We start from the raw sequence: 18,923 nt of genomic DNA on the forward strand, positions 1-18,923 counted from the left end.
CTCACTCTTCTCCCTGCTGCCATCAGGCCGTCGGTTCTGCTGCCTGAGAACCAACACTGAGAGGATGAGGAGAAGCTTCTTCCTCCAGGCCATCCGTCTGCTCAACAGTGAGTGTTAATCTGGACAATCCCACTCCCACCTGCACTACATGCACTAGATGTAAATACTATTCATGTAAATACTGCACATTTTCACTTTTTTAATTTTAATTTTATTATTTTTTTATAAGCATTCTCTTTTTGCAATATTTAAATTTGTATTTAATTTATATTTAATATAAATAATTTAATTTATATTTATATTTTTTGGTAGCAGGGACATAAAGAATTTCACTGCACATTTTACACATACAAGGAACTTGACTCTGGTTACACTTGCTCTCAGTTCCCACAGGACATGAGACTGTAAAGATAATTTAAAAAACAGGTTTTCAAACAGGTTGTGGTTGGGGTGTGGGTCTGTGGTGATGCATCCTGTCTGTTTCCTCACTCTGGAGGTGTTCAAGTCCTGAATGGAGGGCAGTTTGGCTCCTCTGCAGACCTGAATGTCCTTTTCAGTCTGTTCCTGTCCCGTTTGGTTGCTGAACCTAACCAGACGATGATGGCGGCGCAGAGAACAGACCGGATTAATGTTGTGAAGACCTGGACCAGCGGCTCCTGGGGAAGGTTGGAAGTAAATCCTCTACTGGGCCTTCTTGATGACTGTGTCTGTGTTTGCTATCCATGTCAGGTCCTGGGAGATGGTGGATCCCAGAAACCTGACTGTTTGAGCGTGATGATGGGCTCCTCCTGAAGTCCACTGTCACCTCCACAGTCTTCAGTAAGTTAAGCTCCAGGTTGTTCTGACCACACCAGTGGACCAGCTCATCCACTTCCAGTCTGTGGGCACAGAGTCTTGTTTTAGGCCGATGACTGCTGTGTTGTCTGCAAACTTGAGGATTTTGACGGACGGGTCTCTCGAGGTGTAGTCGTTGGTGTAGAGGAGCACTCTTGTTCAAGTGCTTGATGTTGGTTTCCCCAGCCTCATCTGCTGCCTCCGGTCTGTCAGGAAGTTCCAGCTTGGAGTGGAGGATTTCAGGGATGATGGTGTTGAATCTCCACCTCTGAAGTCCAGAAGCTGAAGTCCACGTTTGAGGATAGGGTTACTGAAGTTACTGAAATAACTGACTAAAGTCTAAAGTACAATTTATGAGGTCCTTGTACTTTATTTAAATAGATTTCCACTTTCTTCTACTTCATACTTGTACTCCACTCCACTCCACTACACTGAAATGTGAACGCGGCGAGTCACGTCACCAAGCAGCCCACTCGGTAAAAATAAGTCATTGTTTTATTAACTCTGAAGTCGTACACAAACAGTCGGTAACAAACATACATGAATACAACCTCCTTCACAGAGAAAACAGGAAAGCTGACGGCCACAGCAGCAAAGTCTTTTGGCATGTGAGAACAATCAGGTTCAGTTCAACAGAATCAGAGCAAACAGAAGACAACAGAAACAAACTGAAACAACTGCTAAAATCAGAACTAAATCTCACTCACACAGTCTGCAGGAATGTTTTCCTCCAGCAGAGCATCACCTCCACCAGCTCACAGCACTTAAGCTGAGACGAGTTCAGTCTGCAGGACTCATGTGGACTCGTGAGCGGCACGTTCCGCTTCATTACGCTCAGGCTTCGTTTGGCTTCCTGAGCAGCAGCCCACATGTTTGCTGCCAAAACACCAAACTAAAATGTAACCGTTTCCTCTGCCCGTTTTTCCAAATGTACAGATAAAAAAGTTCAGCAGCACTAGATTTTCCACAGTTCCTCACAGATCTTCGTCTCCATGTTCTCTGGGACGGCCAGAGATTCTTGTCTCCTGGTTTCTGGAAGACAAAGTTCTTGTCGTTCACTCCCACCTGTACAGCTTCAGCATCTTCTCTGTGAGCGACGCCAGGAAGTGCTCGCCATTCACCGTGAACGGACTGATGTCCAACACCGGGAGGTCGGCCGGAAGCTTCTGCAGCAGGGAACCGCTGCCTGCATCCCACACCTGAGGAGGAGGATGACCAGCAGGAGGAGATGAAGCAAGAGGAGGAGAAGGAGCAAGAGCAGGAGGAGAAGGAGCAAGAGGAGTAGGAGAAGCAGGAAGGGGAGGAGGTGGAGGAGGAGGAACAGGAGGAGAAGGAGCAAGAGCAGGAGGAGGAGCAGGTGGAGGAACAGGTGGAGGACCAGCAGGAAGAGAAGGAGCAAGAGGAGGAGGAGGAACAGGAAGGGGAGGAGTAGGAGGAGAAGCAGGAAGGGGAGGAGGTGGAGGAGAAGGAGCAAGAGGAGGTGGGAGGAGCAGGAGGGGGAGGAGGTGGAGAGAAAAAGACAAAGATGAGACAGAGGAGAAATAAGCAGAGGAGACAACTTAAAGGTCTTTCACATGAAAAAGAAAGCATTAAAAAATGGAAGATGAAATACAAACAAAGCTGCTGAGAAGCTTTCTGCTCTTCAAAAGCAAACATTAAAAACTGATTAAATACAAATGTATTTATTTAGTTATTTTTCAAAATAAAGAACAGTTCAAAACAGTTTGATCTGAAGGGGCAGTAGGAAGCTCACACTAACAGGACTGACCATGGTGGAGTTGGAGGCCTCGTCCCCGGCGCAGACCAGCGTCCCGCCTCCGTCCGGACTCCTGAAGACGGTGTTCTTGGTGAGCAGCTTGCAGGACGAGCCGGCGCTGAAGGTCTGCACTGGAGAGCAGGAGCAGCTGGGCAGCTGACTGGAGTCCTGCTGAGGCGTCCTGGTCAGGGCCATGAGGACGCAGTGCAAAGACGGGTTGGAGCGTCCTATAGGACAGACCAGGACAACACTGTTCTGATTAAAAGGCCTTCCCACCAAAACCACATGGACGGCAGCGGAGACGGGAGGGACTGCTCAGGACCAAATGGACCACAGCTGGTCCAACTGGTTTTGGATCTTTCACCGGGAATTCATTCTGTTTTCTAACTGGTGCAGTGAAAAATGCCTCCTGCAGTGTAAATACAACACACAGCACTTTATTTTGAAAGTGAGCTCAGCTGAGCCTTCAGTGTTTAACTTCCTGAAAACGTTTTTCTTCACTGTAAACCAATTGGGCCAATACGTCCGCATGTATGAAAGCTCGGCTCTCACCTGGCCTGTAGGTGACCAGACAGTGTCGGCTCTCCGTCTCCACCTGGATGTCTGTGCAGCCGGACGTCTCCAGCGGCAGGAGGTGCGGTCTGTACGTGGTCTCGTTGACCTGCTCCCAGAAACAGCCGCCCTCCAGAGAACCAGCGATCAGCCCGCCGCAGGGGAACGAGCTGGACGCCGCCCGCGGGACGTAGCACAGAGACGCCACCGGACACCTGAAGGCATCGAGAGTTCAACAAGGTTCAACTTGGGATCAAGACCTGATCCCAAAACCACAAGCAGCTTGTTCTGCTCCACAACAATCCTCAGAGTTAATGAGCATCACATGTGTGCGTGTGCATGTGAGTGTTGTGTGTGTGTGTGAGAGAGAGAAAGAGAGTGTGTGTGTGTGTGAGTGTGAGAGAGAGAGAGAGAGAGTGCGTGTGTGTGTGAAAGAGTGTGTGAGAGAGAGAGAGTGTGCATGTGAGTGTGTGTGTGTGTGTGTGAGAGAGAGAGAGAGAGAGAGAGTGCGTGTGTGTGTGTGTGTGTGTGTGTGTGTGTGTGTGAGAGAGAGAGAGAGAGAGAGTGTGTGTGTGTGTGAGTGTGAGAGAGAGAGAGAGAGAGTGCGTGTGTGTGTGAAAGAGTGTGTGAGAGAGAGAGAGTGTGCATGTGAGTGTGTGTGTGTGAGAGAGAGAGAGAGAGAGAGTGCGTGTGTGTGTGTGTGAGAGAGAGAGAGAGAGAGAGTGCGTGTGTGTGTGAAAGAGTGTGTGAGAGAGAGAGAGTGTGCATGTGAGTGTGTGTGTGTGTGTGTGAGAGAGAGAGAGAGAGAGAGAGTGCGTGTGTGTGTGTGTGAGAGAGAGAGAGAGAGAGAGAGAGAGTGCGTGTGTGTGTGAAAGAGTGTGTGTGTGAGAGAGAGAGAGAGAGAGAGAGTGAGTGTGTGTGAGCGTACCTGGAGCGCAGTGGCTGCAGCTCCTGGATGTGGGTGCTGGTGTCTCTGGTGTCGTAGAGGAGCACTGAGCCGTTGCTCAGACCTGCGTAGACGTAGTTGCTGTTGTCCAAACACCAGCAGCAGCTCCACACGGGTTTGCCTGCATTATAAGTCTGCACCACCGTGTTGGTGAGCAGACTGCAGCACACACAGTCAGTACACAATCACGTAGAGGTTTTCCTGTGTGTGTCTGCGTGTGTGCGTGTGTGTACCTGGTCAGTTTGATGGTGTTGTCCAGGGCAGCAGACAGCAGCAGACTGTCGTTCTGCCTGTTGAAGGACAGACCTCGGATCTGTTTGCTGTGGATGGGGACGTACTGACTGGCCTTCATGTTGACAACACTCACCTTCTTCACCCCGCAGCCTGAGGGAGGACACAGAGGGAGTCACACATCACTTCCTGTCTGTCCACAGCATGTGAAGAACAGTGAACATGAAGCTCAGAGCTTCTTCAAAGGGACTGAAAAACAGCTACACATGATGGCCTGAAGGTGGAGCTAAAGGGAGGCTCATTCAGCCAGTGCCAATGGCTGAGGAGGAGGAAGGAGGAGGAAGGAGGAGGAGGTCTCACCAGGCACCAGTGTGGAGTGAGGCGAAGGCTGCGAGGCCAGCAGGCAGCTCAGAGGCTCGCAGAATGATAAAACTCTGGATCCTCCGGCCTGGGACACCAGCACAGCCTTGGAGAAACTGTACTGGGCCGTCTTGGAGCCGTCCAGCCTCTGAGACGGACCGAGCAGGAGCGAGGACAGTGTCGACGAGGACGATGATGCCGACAAGGAGGACACTGAGCTTCTACCTGCCTGGGCCATGAGAGCCCTGAGCTCCTACAGACAGAAGAGGACACAAAGTCTGAAGCACATCCACAGACAGGACAGACCTGAGGACGTCACTGAATACAACATGAATAAAACTGGAGCAGTCCCTTTAAGACCCACAATAAGATGCACTGAAGGGAAATACTGCTCAAAACCACAAAGGAAGTTCTAGTTCTGACTGTACTAAAGACAAAGAGCAGACATGAAATGAACCAAACCCGAACCCAACCCGTCAGCAGGCTCAGTTCGAGGACATTAAAACTCGTACCTGCAGCTCTTGTTGCGCTTGTCCGTATTTGTTAGTGACAACCTGCAGTTTCAGTTTGTACTGAGCTGATTCCAGTTCAGCCTTCCTCCTCAGAGACTGCTCCTGCTCCAGAGACCTTCACACACATCAAAGGTTTGATTAGAGGCCATCAGTGGCACGAACAGAGCGACACACCGACAGAAGGCAGCTCATGTTGGTGTGTTACAGGCAGTTTAGTTACATTCTCAGAACAGTAACTTGAAGACAGAGTGTGTATTCAGTACACACGTTGACATGCTGTACAGTCATAAGTCATACATGTGTTTGGCAAGTTTTCCGGCCACCTGTTGGTGGGACAGGACAGGTGTGTCTCACAGTAAAAGGTCCCTCTGGGGTGAAGTATTGTTCTGTCCCTCGTACAGACCACATCACTCACTTCTTTAAGCTCTCCTGCTCCGAGGTGTCGAGCGCTCTCAGCTTCGGCGCGTACAGCAGCACGATGTCTGAACGCTTCGCCTTCTTGTTGCACTGCAAACAGAAGCCATCACACAGCAGGAGTCAGACGCGCCACACGACACCACTGATCCAACTTCCTGTTCAGATACAGAGACCCCGCTGACCTGAGGACATTTAGCGGCCGGACCCTGAGCCTTCAGCCAGCGCTGGATGCACGTGAAGCCGAAGAGGTGCCCACAGCGCAGAGCGGACAGCCTGTGTTCGCCCGCTGTCGTCCACGCCTCGAAGCAGATGGTGCAGCTGTCACCGTCACCTTCCTCACCGTGCGATGGCGGCGCAGAAGCCGAGGCCACGGGGAGGGGCTAGAGGTGCACAGAAAGATTTTCAAGACACAAAAATATATGAGTACAGTACAGATTCAAACTGAGGTCAGCGTCAGGCTAAATGTCGGCCCGTACGGTGTAGTCGACAGGTACAGGTGAGGAGACTGGCTCACTAACAAACTCTTTTGAAAGGATTCCAATTTTCTGAAACACAAAGTAGGAGAACGAATGAAGAGTCTTAAAAAGCTTCATGTGAAACAAGCTTTTTCACTTCACACGGTTTAACGAGTGACGTGACCGTTTACATTACATTACATTGTATTTGGCAGACGCTTTTTAAACCCAAAGCGACTTACAATCGAGGACATAAACAGTGCGAACCAACATAAGCAGGAGTACGAGAATACAAGAGATTTGCATTACATCTCATAGGCAATTCAGGAGCAGTAAGTTACATTGTCATACAACCAAAAGTGTCACGGAACAGGTAGGTTTTCACTTGCTTCTTGAAGGTCTGTAGAGAAGATCCTTGTCTAGTGGCTATTGGTAGTTTGTTCCACCATTGGGGGACAATTACAGAGAACTAAAGAGTTTAAAGAGGCGAGTCGAGTCGGACTCGTCCCGGCTGGTTGTTCACTTAAATGATTTAGGAAGCCTGCGCTGTCAGCTTCGATCGCTGACTCCAAAGCAGCAGGAGCACTAGAAAGACGATGGAGAAGATGTGACTGTTACCTGGACGATCTCACCGTGAGCTTCTGTCCCGTCACCATCTGCAGCTGAACTGGAGTCTGAACACAGCAGATAAACACAAAACATCCGGACTGTCAGAACTCAACACAGACTCTGCGCTGCTCTGTGAGAACACATTAAGTAAATTCTGGTCAGACTCACTGGTTGGACCAGCTTCCTGTGGTTGTATGTGCTGGATGGGGGAATCGCGGCGGGGACTGGCAGGTGGCAGGGGGTCGACAGGCTCCGCAGCAGCAGTCGTGCCTTCTTCATCCTCCTCTTCCTCCTCCTCAGACTCGCTGACCTCGGTGGTGCTGCCGGACTCTGGTTCAGCCACGCTGGCAGCCGGCGCTCGCAGCAGGAAATCCGGAAAGCCTCTGGAGGGCGCTGCAGTCTGGCTGGGGTAGTGCACCCTGAGACCCTGCCTGGAGCAGCCCACACACAGGGTTAACATGTCAGAAGACAAAGAGCTGCTGGGAGGAGACGGGAGAGCAGCGGGTTAGAATGAAGCACATGAGGCATGGACCACGTTTTCTTTGTACCTCAGTCTCCTCCGTATGGGAGCCCCCTGGGCGGAGGACGGCGTGGCCACTGAGCCGTCGACTGCTCTCTGACTGAACGCCCAAGTGGCAGGAAGTCTGGGTGGCACACGAGCCGCCGCCCGTCCCCCTTCATTGTCATCTTCATCATCCTCATCCACCTCAGTGCTGCTGCCGGAGTCTGAAATGACGTGTGGAGCGCTGACGTCCTCAGCGGGTGGAGCAGCACCAACCAGCTGTCTGCTGCCTTGTCCCTCCATCGGAGAGTCCACCTCCATGGCCTCCATCTGCTCAGCAGTACACTGAATAGAACAGAAAGCTTTATTGTCATTATACTTACTGTACAATGAAATCTGGTTGGGTCTCCCTAGTGAGCTCACAACACATTACATTCATCCCAACAGTCAGCATTCACATCACAGCATTGATATTCACATGTGAACGGACAATAGATGAAACAGTAAAGATATTCTGCTACTGAGACAGTTCAAAACGACGCTCTGTCAACACATCACGTCAGCAACATTTCACAGTAAACCCCAGCTTTCTGTGCGCTGTGAAGCACATAAGTTAGTTTAAAAAAATAAACAAATAAGAAAAACAGAAGAAAAAAATCATGTTCATTGTCTGTTCTGGGATTTGGGGGTGGAAAACCAGCATGCAGTTGTTCAGAAAGATGGTTATGATCTCCATGGTAACACCAAACCCCACCTGCTCCACTGGCTCATCCAGCAGCACAGGGCAGAAGTCCACCACCCTGTCAAACAACTGAACTGACTCTGAAAGCTTCACACAAACTGGGCTCCAACCAGCTGCACCGAATACACCGCCTACAAGAGGCTAACTCACGTTTACAGACACGGCATATACAGTTAAAGATTAGTCTGACTGTCAAGTCCAACTGCCCAACAATCTATCTTCATAATTTATTAATACAGCTGCGATCTGCCTCCGCTGTGCTCCCCCAGCCAGGCCGCGCCTTCAGCGGCCGAGGACTGAACTGGAGACCGAGGTCCCCGAGGCCTCCGGGCAAAACTAGTGTTAGCTAAATGTAGCCGCTTGACTTTATTCCAGGCTTTACTCGGGGTGATTCTGATGCAGTTTCTTAGCATGTAAGCACCGCTATAGAATAATATAGAGAAAAGTAATGGATTCTCCGTTTGGATGCTGTAGGAACAACGGACGCTGGAGCTAAACTGCGCGTTCGGGAGGTTGTGAGGCTGCGTTTAACAGTTTAAACTACGATTTGATTAAAGTCAGTGCATAACTGACCCATTCTGATGTTAACTGTGGTGTCGTTGCTGTACAAACGCTTCCGGAGATGAGTGTGGCTGGTCGGCTGGTTAGCGCAGCTAGTTTGTTAGCTATCAGCCTTGGGTCTGCTCGCGTTGTAGCGGCGCGGCAAGCGGCCACCTACCTGTATGGAAGTGAAGGCTTAACAACAGCTGCTGATCCTGAAACGCACGCACGGTGACAACATGGCTCCAAACAAACTCATCACGCGGGGCTGCCAGGGGTGACTTTACGGTTCACTTTAATGCAGTCAGGAGTGTTCACGTTAATCCAGACAGGTCCGCGGTCAAGGCTCGAATCTCCCGGCGCCAGTTCACTCTGCCCGCCCCATCCTGCTGCGACGTCACCGCCAAAGATCGTATATGGGCAAGATGAATCACACCTCATAATCTCTTTGATGAACTTGGTAGCAAAAGTCGCCAAGGCAGTTTAGAAGGACTTTACCGCGTTTACCGTAAACAGTAAGTATTATGTTTGTAACAACAGTTTCAAAATTTTACATAAAATGTACCCTTCTAACTGTTTTATTGTTAAGTTTACAGAGAGGCGTTATGTTATCCAGATGATGTTGCTTTTGAATATATGATTAACTTCATTATTTTGATTTTTTTTCAATTTTATTATACTTTATTAATCCCAAACTGGGAAATTAGGGGTTAAGTGCCTTACTCAAGCGCGCATCAGCTGGCTAATGGGGGGTCGGGGGGTTACACATTATTAGTCACTCCAACAGAGTCAAATTTTGCCTGCCAGTCCAGGGTGGAATCAAACCGACGACCCTCTGGTCACAAACCGCTTCTCAAACCTCTAGGCCACGGATGCCCCCAACATCTGCTAAATTTTTATTTTATTCACAAGCATTGGTGATATCTTGGCAATATATTAGTAAATATTCCCTACATTTCTATCTCTGTAGACTGTAGATGGATGTCATCGTATCTGTCTGATGAGATCATCATTTTCATTGTCATGTTTCCAGTGTTATACACAACTTTATCCTTTGGCTATCATTTCAACCGCTAAACATTTACTAAACCGCAATACCACAGCGCAGGGATATTCAAGTGATTTGGCAGAGTGGTTCATTTCAGAGTAAAGTTTATGTCATGCTGACACAAAGGATAAAAGAGGAACAAGCCTGCAACAAACAACTTTATGTGAAACACTGAGTTTGTTGTGAGTAACAGATTTGTTGCAGCATTGAGATGAGGCCTTCTCAGTTTGATGAGAGGCAGTTACAGCAGCTGCTGTGCGCTGGTCTTCATACCAGGTTGGTACATGTGTGACTGTCCAGGGTAGTGAAGACCTGATCGCACAGTCATGTCAAAAACACACAGACAGAGCCATAAGAAGGCTGAGCTTTTGGAAACAGATTTGAACAGTATGAGATGCTTATGCAAGAGTTACAGCCAACTGAAACACAAACTTATGGCTTTTGGTACCTGCTAAACCTTCCTGTGAAGAATAAAGACATTATCAGCAAGTTACAGGCTGGGTTCATCATTTCACAGATGTGCTCGTCCTCCTGGAGGTGAGTAGAAACCCTGAGTCCTGCTGCCAGAGGGCTTTCATTGATCCTCCAACTGTGCCACCGCAGTGCGCAGTTTATCCACCAGTGCTGCAGAGGAGAAAGACAGCCACAATTTATTAATCAATGACACTTTTTAAACATGTCAAATTATGTTAAAGCATGTAGGAAAAATGTCCTCCATAAACACTCAATAGAGGCAACTCACCTCCAGCAGACGGTCTGTGAAAGCTGTCATAGGCCCGACAGGCTTTGATCAGATGTCCCAGTGCTGCAGGACAGTCGGCAGGGAGCGGCTCCTGAAATTTCTCCTCGCACACTTTCTGATAGATGTCCTGATCCGAGAAACCTGCAACAAAAGTGACAGCACATTAAAGAACAAACGTAGAAGCCAGCAATTCTATAGTTTAATTTATTTTCATCCATTCATGCAGCCTGGCTTCATGGATGGCAGTGTTGGTGGGCCCTGCTGAGGTACCTCTGAGCAGGACCCAGGAGACCTGTGTAGACAAAGGCTGAATGAATGAATAGAAATGAACTGCACACACTGTATAAAATGAATTGTATTTGAATGATTCTAAATGAGTGTCAAACAGAAGCCAAACAGTTTGTGCAAAAGCGTGATTCTCCGGCAAGTCAGTGCAAAATTATGTCACTTGGTGCCCATTTTAAGCAACATGACTTCACGCTGACCACAGCCGCTGTGGGCTGAGAAAGAGGAAACGTCTCGTCAAGCCTGCAGGAGGTGAGCACTCGATGCTGAAAACAGTTGACTGCTATGATCTGCAGATACACACCTTCAAAAGGTCTCCTACGGGTCGCAATTTCCCACAGGACCACTCCAAAGCTGAAAGACAACGTTTACATGTTGTTGAGGACACATTTTATTTGGTTCTCTTCACTTGAAATGTGCACAGTTTGAAATCCGAATTTAACATCCAGTATGTAACTTGCTCATGTATAACGTGGGAACTTGAAGCTTTCTTGAAAGTTGTAATTAATGATGAATAAATCATTTACTAATGCTTTATATTAAATTTTAAGAAGAAGAGCATTTGGGTTGCCAGGTGGGTGTTTTAATTTGTCATCTGAACGGCTGCAGAGCATCTGGACCAGATAAGATAAGATAGGTAGATAGATCTAGATAGATAGATTTAATAGTCCCGCACTGGGGAAAAATCCCACTGAACGCTCTGCATGTATAACAGCCACCCACTGACATGTGAGCGCCCCCAAAGTGAAGCCCAAACATCTGCATCGCCCCCTGGTGGCTGGCTACAGTACACCTCCCCCCCAAACGCATTTTTCATATTCAGCGTTTACCCTGCGTGCCACGAGTCAGCACTGGTTATTATGAAACATAAGTTTAATAACTTCGAGAAATTTAATCAAGTAATCCTTGACGGTGTACCTCCAATCTGAGGCCACATATTTGCAAATGCAGTTACTTACGTTGTGTAATCTGTAATCTGTTTTTGGTAACTGACCTGTACATCTCATATGCTTTGCTGTAGACGTGGTTGATGTCGCTGAGCATCTGAGGAGGGGAGTAGCACAGAGACCTCGTCTGTTTGTTCTTTGCTACCTTTTTTAGCGACGTCTCGGTTTTTGCCAGCTCAAAACCTCCCAGCTGTAAAAAAAAAACACCATCCTCAAATTTAACCCCCGTTGACCAGCCACTTCAATCCCACCATTTATCAATAATCCCAGCATGCACTGGTCTCAGCACCTTGACTGTGTAGTCCTTAGCCACCAGGAACTTGCTGCTGTTGATGCATCCGTGAACCTTAGACTTTACCTCTGTCTGGTGCAGCCTGAGAGACAGCAGTGAAAATCATCTTCTTTAGTAAATAATACAATTTAATGTTGCGCTAGAGAAATGTACCACTTCCTGAAGTATATCAGTAACACAATATAAATTCCATATACTGTGACAGTGGATTTATCTGAGTGATTGTGGGTGCTTGAATGAGCCCTCCCCCCTTCTTCTCTCCGTGTTTCCATCATGCCTCATACAACATAAAATGAATCACTGCAGACTCACCTGTAGAGTCCTTTTGCTGCATCCAGACACATACATGCTTTCCTGGTCCAGGACAGTTGGCAGTCAGAGTCCAGGACCTGACGGAGGCTTCCCTTCTCACAGTACTCCATGATGATGAGGAACTGAGGGCTGGGTCCTATCGCCAGGCCACATCACATTACTGTCATTTTCAAGGCTGAAGGTGCCTGAGATTCACCTGCTCCAGGTAACTCACCATCCTCCTCCAGCACGCAGATGCCAAACATTCGCAGGATGTTGGGCGACTCAAACCGCTTCATTGTTTCAACTTCCTTATTGAAAACAGACCGCACCTCCCTACATATAGACACAGTGAGGGACGAATACAGTACGTCACATATTTATACACACTGATACACAAGGCTGTGTGCAAATACAAAGACCGAGTTCACTGTTTGACTCACTGGCAGGGGCGGACGAAGTTTGACTAAGTAGAAATAGCACAGTGTAACGCAAGTATATACATTATCTAATATTTTGTGTTATTATTTTTGATATTTATCTCTGAACGAAAAATAACTGCTTTTCTTAACTGGAGGATGTGATTTTAAGTGGGAGTTGTGGGCACAGACCTCGGGCTGGTGTTCACAGGTTCCGTGTATCTCTTGACGGCCACCTGGAATCCATGATACTCCCCCCTGTAGACCTCTGAGGTCCCTGTTGTCATGAAAGGCACTTTGGGATCATCGAGATACTTGATCTCGTCTGGTTTGATCATTCGGATGACTTCGTCAGTGATGCTGGGCTTACTCACTGTGAAAATAAAGAAAGAAGCTGCTGACGGAGGCTCAGCACACACTCAGTCACGCTTTTTTCACAGCGCAAGGCTGCAACACAATGAACCATATTCTTTATCTGTATTTCAACAACAGCATATTAAAAATCAGGCCGTCTGTTCTTGTTGCAGAACCGCCTCTTCACATAAGAGATGTTGCTGAGGGAAACGGGCAAAGACTAATCAGGGCTCTTAAAACATCAAAATGATGTGTGGTCATGCTTAAAGAGCAAAGCCCTTAATAATGACATAACAATGACATTAAGATGGTCTTCCTGAAGGCTCACATGACAGCTACTGCAACACCAGTTTTTAAATGCAGTGACCCTCACAGGCCCATCAGTGACCAAGCAGCAGTATCACACATAGTAGAGAAATGGGGCGAAGAGGGACTGATCTGGACCAAGTCCACCTTTTCCCTGGACCCAGTGCAGTTAGGATTTAGAGCCAATCACTCTACAGTTAACTGCATCTTTATGGAGACAGTTGAATGGTTAAAGGCTGTGCTTTAAATCTTTGACACTGTAAATCATGCTGTCCTCCTCTCTAAGATATAGATTTCTCTCCACATGCACTGAGGTGGAGTCACACCTCTGTGACAAATCTCAAACTGTCAGAGACCACAAGTGCTGTCAGCTCCACAAGCATCCCACAAGGATCCATAGTTGGCCCACTTCTAGTTAGCTTATATGTTGATGATCTGCCATCCATTTGCCTAATGTGTGTTCACAGCAATACAAAAAGCCCAGGTGCTTCCAATGGCTCGTGTTACTGAAAGGTTAAACCACTGCTGTACAACTGAAAGTGCTCATATGTGTTTCAGAATAAAACAGAAGTCAGGACAAATGGAAGGAACACTTTGGTCTGAAGTGCTCACAGTGTTTGTCTGCTTCCTTAAAGGCTCATCTCGTCTTGTTGTGTCTCAGACGATGTGAGCCTGAAACACCGTGGAAACAGTTTGATAAAACAAAGTAAGAAGCAACATGTCAAGTGTAAGCTGGTGAGTTGGGAGAAATTCATCTATGAAACACGACCCAACAATTATATTTATACTTCACAGTGAAATAGACAATAAAATGCTAGTGGATTAAAGATATCAGCATGGGCATAACTAAAGTATAACAACTACTTCTACTGCTACGGCTTGTAGTACTACCTGCAATAGCAGTACTGACGCTGTAGCTTGTGCCCTTGCAAAGTCATTTTCTTAACAAACTTCCAACAAAATCCTGCTGTCATATATTTAGGTGTTCTGGTGTACTCACACATCTCCATGACATTTTCCACTTTGCTTTTGAGGTGTTCGAATTCTCTCATCATGGCCTCTGTTTTCTCCTGCTGGCTCTTCATGTGGTCCAGAAGCACTAGGAGACAAAGAAACACTGATGGAACAAAGGCAAGCAGACACTGAATCCTGATCTCACACATGGACTTAACTGGACTGAGAGCTCGTATCTTTCAGCGTTCATGTTTGCTCTATTGCCACACACAACGAGTGGAGTGAAGAAAAGACAAATTGAGGGAAGGTCGACGCCATTCTGGTCTTTGCAACATAGAAAAGGTTCTTGTACCGTTTCAGTTTGACCAGTTGAAAAGTATCGTGAAGCTTTTAGTTGACCTTTAAAGAAAGACATTTTACTTTTACCAACCATGTTTTTGTATTTGCTCAATAAATGAACCATATTATTCTAAATTGAACCAACCTCCGGAGTTTATAGGGAGCTGGAAACTCCACTCAAGACTCAAGTTCCTCTCATGGGAATGAAGCATTCATGTCATACCGCAGCCACTGCTAATGTTGGGAAAGTTCACTTTCTACATGAACCAGTTCAAAGTTCAGTTCACAAATCTTAAAATGAACAGTAGTTCAGTTCATAGTTCATAATTCAAAATTTTGAACTAAGCTCAAGGTTCCTAAAATGAACTAGTTCATAGTTCTTTTCTCTCTTCAATACTCTGCTGCGAGCTATTATTTGTCAAAATTATTGCCACAGACCATGGAGAACCACAGACTATTATTTTATCAGTTTTAACACTGAAACTATGAGTCAGATTCATCTTCGTATCAAACGCCGTAGAGTCTGAGCGGTCTGTTGGGATGACCAGTTTCTCTTCAACACGGCACATCAGACTTTGCACAGCCAACTATGAAATCATCCAACTGTTCTGAGTTGTTCAATGTTGTGAACACAAGTCGGAAACAATCTTTAAAACTTTTCTGGAGCGTAAAAAAAAGCCTGCCTAAAGTTTTTTGCATTTGTAATTGTCTAGAAATGTGATAATTTCAACAATGTATTGCTTTAAAGATCAAGTTGAAGCTCACGCAGAGCAACTGAACTGGTTTCTGTTGTCTTTACTCGTCATACAAGAAAATTGTCATCCACAAGCGGAGCATCAGTTTCCCTCACATCTCTTCAGTTCCCTGTCGTCCTCCCTCCCGTCCACCTCGTCCTCTTTCTCTCTGGAGGTCAGTTCAAACACCTGGTACAGCAGGCCCCCCTGCTCCACCTGCAGAGCTCCAGACAGGACCTGGAAGGCATCGTTGAGACGTTCGTTCACGCTGTTGAACTCGTCTCCGTGGCTACTGGAGTTGAGGATGCGCTCCATCCAGTTGGCCAAAGTGTACTTCCTGATGAGCTCCTGCGCTGAGTTCAGAGTGATGCAGAGCTCCTTCAGAGCATTTTCAACGTCAGCAGAGGTTTGTCCCCGCCCTCTCTGTTGGATGGACCTCACCAGCTCTTCCAGGGCTTTGACCCGGTCAGAAACACGTCGGCAGCGCTTCTTGTTGGCCTTCACATTCTCCACCAGGGTGTAGATCTGTGTGGCCACGGACAGGATGGGGTCTATGAAGTCCATTATCAGCTGGAGAGAAAGACAGGAAGTTATCTGACCTGCAAATAAAGTTTAAGTGAGCCACAGTTAACTGAAATAACCCGAACTGAACCAAACTGAACTGAAGCGTGCCGGGCCGGGCCGGGCCGGGCCGGGCCGGGCCGGGCCGAGCTGATCAAGTCCATCTTTAGGAAGGTGAGACTGGCTGCCATTATTGTGTGTACAGACTGTACATGATCACACACACAGAGTCATACACATACTGAAGACAGTATTGTTTGTTTGTAAAAGAATTACACAGTCCAGGGAAAATTCAGTGCATTTATCTATAATCCATAACTATATATATCTCTACGTCTTTATAATATCAAGTCCAGCTACCACAAATACTCTCACTCAAATATTATTTTCTCCTGTGTGTTTGATAAAAATCACAGTTAGCAGCTATTTTAAACATGAAGTTGTATATTTGTGAGGAGTTTTGAAAGACTGATGTCTTTTCAAAATTAGGGCTTGGAGCTGAGCGGACAGGAAGTCAGCCAGGACGGACATCAATTATTTCACTATCAGAACTACTGCTCATTTATGTTTTTAAATAGCTGCACAAATCACAGAAAACAAAATGAACCATGTAGAAGTCTCGATAAATCTGCCTTTGAATTCGTGCCACTAACACAGTGAAATGTAGACAGGATTTTGATTTTGAACGAACTTCGCTGTGAGCAGTTTTCACCGCCTCAGCAGGCTCAGTGTGATCACCAGTCCAGCTGACGTGTTAACTAAAGTGACTTCAGGTGAACTGAGCTGATGTGAAGTGAAGTTATGTGCAGAAAGGATTTACACCCAATCAGGAGGCCTGCAATGTTGAGCCGAGCGTTCAGGTGAGCGTTCAGGTGAGCGCTCACCTTCCTCTGTCAGTAATTCATGTTGACACTGAGTCACAGTCCATCAGTCACATCTGGATAGACCTGCTGACTGCTGTTTCATCCACACACTCCACACCAGTTTATTTTATCGCCGGCTGGATTTAAATAACAAAAAACCAAAAAATAAAACAACACTGATTCCAATAATCAGACAAATCAGTCGACTACAGTAACACACATGTAAATATGTGTAAATGTATTTGCTTTCAGTGACACTTTTGAAAATGAAGTACATCAAGACACAAGTACTACTCATATGGGTGACTTTCAGTTCTAGCAAAGTAATACTTTGATACCACACTATCTTTACTCACTACTCTTTAACTCGGGTATGACTCTTGAGCACTTGTTACAACACTGAACATCAGCATGTACTGTATGTTTAACTCCATGTCAAAGTGTTGGACACATTAAAATGCTGACCTGATGGTGGCGCTAGATGAAAAGGCCTTTGATCACCACAGTCCTTCACATGTTTCAGCCTGGACCAAAATGGAGGAGCAGCTGATGCTAACAGCTAACAGCATTTCTAACAAAGTAATGTTCATGGTGGGAAAACACCGTTAAAATGTGGTCATGTGACTTCATTCGTACTGCAGAATTACAGCAGAGGTGAAGTGCTTTAAAAAGATAAACATCATTCATAATGATTAATCATCATCAGACTAAACAACAGCCGATTTGTGTCTGTAAACAAGTAAAATGTTGCGTAAAACCTCAGTCTGCAGAACCTCAGAGTGTGAACGTGTTGGCTGCTCTGCAGATCCTGAGCTCATAAACATGAGAGCTGTTTGGCAGGTAAAAACTTGTCTTTGTTCATTTCTAAGAGGGGAAAACAGAGAGGAAGAAGGGAAACTCCACCTAAAACCAACAGCTGAAGGAGCCTCCACTGGAAGGGAGGTGATTGTGATTCTCAGCTGCCTTGGAGGAAATAAAAAGTGTTTGTGTTTGTGTCATCTTTCACCCCGAGGTGGATCAAACCCCAAAGCCCCCAACCCCAACCCCCACTGAAACCAGCATTACATCCAAACTAAGAACTTCAGTGGAGAACTGAGTCACTGAGCTGCTGAGCTACAGACTGAATCTACAAGAGGCATGAAGTCTTTGACTGGTCACATGATCAAAAAAAGAAACATTATTTACCTGTAAGCAAAGCTTCCCGTCTGAATGGAGGAGTATGCTGTGTGTGAGTGAAAATGATACTCGGTGGCCTTCAGCTCCTCCCTCAGCTACTCACTTCCTTTTCCTCTTTGCAGTGTTTTTCTCGCTCTGCTGACACGCCCATGACTGACTCATCTTGTTTATGAAGCATGGATCATGTCTGCAGGCCTCCTGACTATCTGTGATGTTGTTGGTCTGTCTGACCCACTTCAGCTCCTCATACAGTTTGTGTATTACTGTACAAAAACAGCTTTGTGTTTGCACACACAACTCATGGCATGTCCTGATGGTCCTTAACAGGCAGCAGATTGTGTATTTTCCAGAGTAAAAGCACATGTTTGCACAGTAACTACCAGAGTGCTACGAGAGGTAAACTTTGTCCAGGACATGTCGGACACACAGATGTTTTCATATAAACGTGACAAACACCTGATATCATGTTAATAGCCTGAGGTCCCAGGTAAAAGTCAGCATGGTCACTGGTTTTATAAAAACAAAACGTGTTACTGTGCTGTTGTTCCTTTGTTTGCGAGGATTGTGATTACAATATGCTTAGAAGGAGTGACGCCACTATTTATTATTGTCATTGTTGTTGTTGTTGCAGGACAAACGGTTTTGCCCATAAATCACTAGCATTCTGCTAATGTATGCTGATTGGTCAGTTAAAGATTTCAGACTAGCAGCGTTACGTTACTTCAATTAACATTACGTGAACATAAGCACAATACCACGGTTTTGGTTTTGTGTGTTATAGTCCTTATGTATTTTCCTAACGAGAGCTACAGCAGGCGTCTGGTTAAAACAAAACACAAAGTTAGTGTTTGATTGATGTGTGAAACCAAGATGGCGAATGCAGTAAACTGGTGCATATGCCAATAATAAAACAGAAAGGCATTTCATTACAAAAAAGCTGCAAAAATCAAATCTAGTATCACTGTATCTATTGTCTCTACTGCTCATACCAAAAACTTCATGAAAATTGGCAGAAAATTTTTTTTACTCGCATAAAATGTTCATTTTGGGGCCCCAGCTCCATAAGTCCCCATTCATTTCGGACTGTCTCGCAAACATTCTCACTGTGGAAGTTCTCCTCCTATTAGAAATCGCCTGGGTAGACATCAGTATGGGC

At 46.3% G+C, this 18,923-nt stretch overlaps 2 protein-coding genes across 3 annotated transcripts; both read right to left on the reverse strand.

Moving 5' to 3' along the window:
- Window positions 1-1,307: 1,307 nt before the first annotated feature.
- rfwd3 (ring finger and WD repeat domain 3) lies at window positions 1,308-8,954 on the reverse strand. The gene is made up of 13 exons (XM_046394986.1): window positions 8,635-8,954; window positions 7,221-7,519; window positions 6,841-7,103; window positions 6,682-6,737; window positions 5,791-5,988; window positions 5,607-5,698; window positions 5,192-5,306; window positions 4,680-4,932; window positions 4,322-4,472; window positions 4,071-4,247; window positions 3,143-3,357; window positions 2,603-2,817; window positions 1,308-2,033 (listed from the first exon to the last, which is right to left on the reverse strand). Exons 2-13 carry the CDS (start codon window positions 7,502-7,504, stop codon window positions 1,890-1,892), a joined length of 2,163 nt encoding a protein of 720 aa, XP_046250942.1. The 5' UTR covers window positions 7,505-7,519; window positions 8,635-8,954; the 3' UTR covers window positions 1,308-1,889.
- Window positions 8,955-9,648: 694 nt separating this feature from the next.
- Window positions 9,649-17,995, reverse strand: LOC124062360 (mixed lineage kinase domain-like protein). 2 transcript variants are annotated; one of them, XR_006843904.1, is made up of 12 exons: window positions 17,777-17,995; window positions 15,284-15,737; window positions 14,141-14,239; window positions 12,673-12,853; window positions 12,297-12,397; window positions 12,083-12,218; window positions 11,768-11,852; window positions 11,526-11,668; window positions 10,836-10,885; window positions 10,247-10,387; window positions 9,953-10,128; window positions 9,649-9,816 (listed from the first exon to the last, which is right to left on the reverse strand). XR_006843904.1 is itself a non-coding variant. In XM_046395069.1 (11 exons), exons 2-11 carry the CDS (start codon window positions 15,729-15,731, stop codon window positions 10,079-10,081), a joined length of 1,434 nt encoding a protein of 477 aa, XP_046251025.1. In that variant the 5' UTR covers window positions 15,732-15,737; window positions 17,777-17,995; the 3' UTR covers window positions 9,649-10,078. The 2 variants fall into 2 exon arrangements, 1 of the variants encoding a protein (XP_046251025.1); XM_046395069.1 differs by having other exon boundaries at window positions 9,649-10,128.
- Window positions 17,996-18,923: the final 928 nt, after the last annotated feature.

Source organism: Scatophagus argus, chromosome 7, assembly GCF_020382885.2.
Source record: "Scatophagus argus isolate fScaArg1 chromosome 7, fScaArg1.pri, whole genome shotgun sequence".
Lineage (NCBI taxonomy): Eukaryota > Metazoa > Chordata > Actinopteri > Scatophagidae > Scatophagus > Scatophagus argus.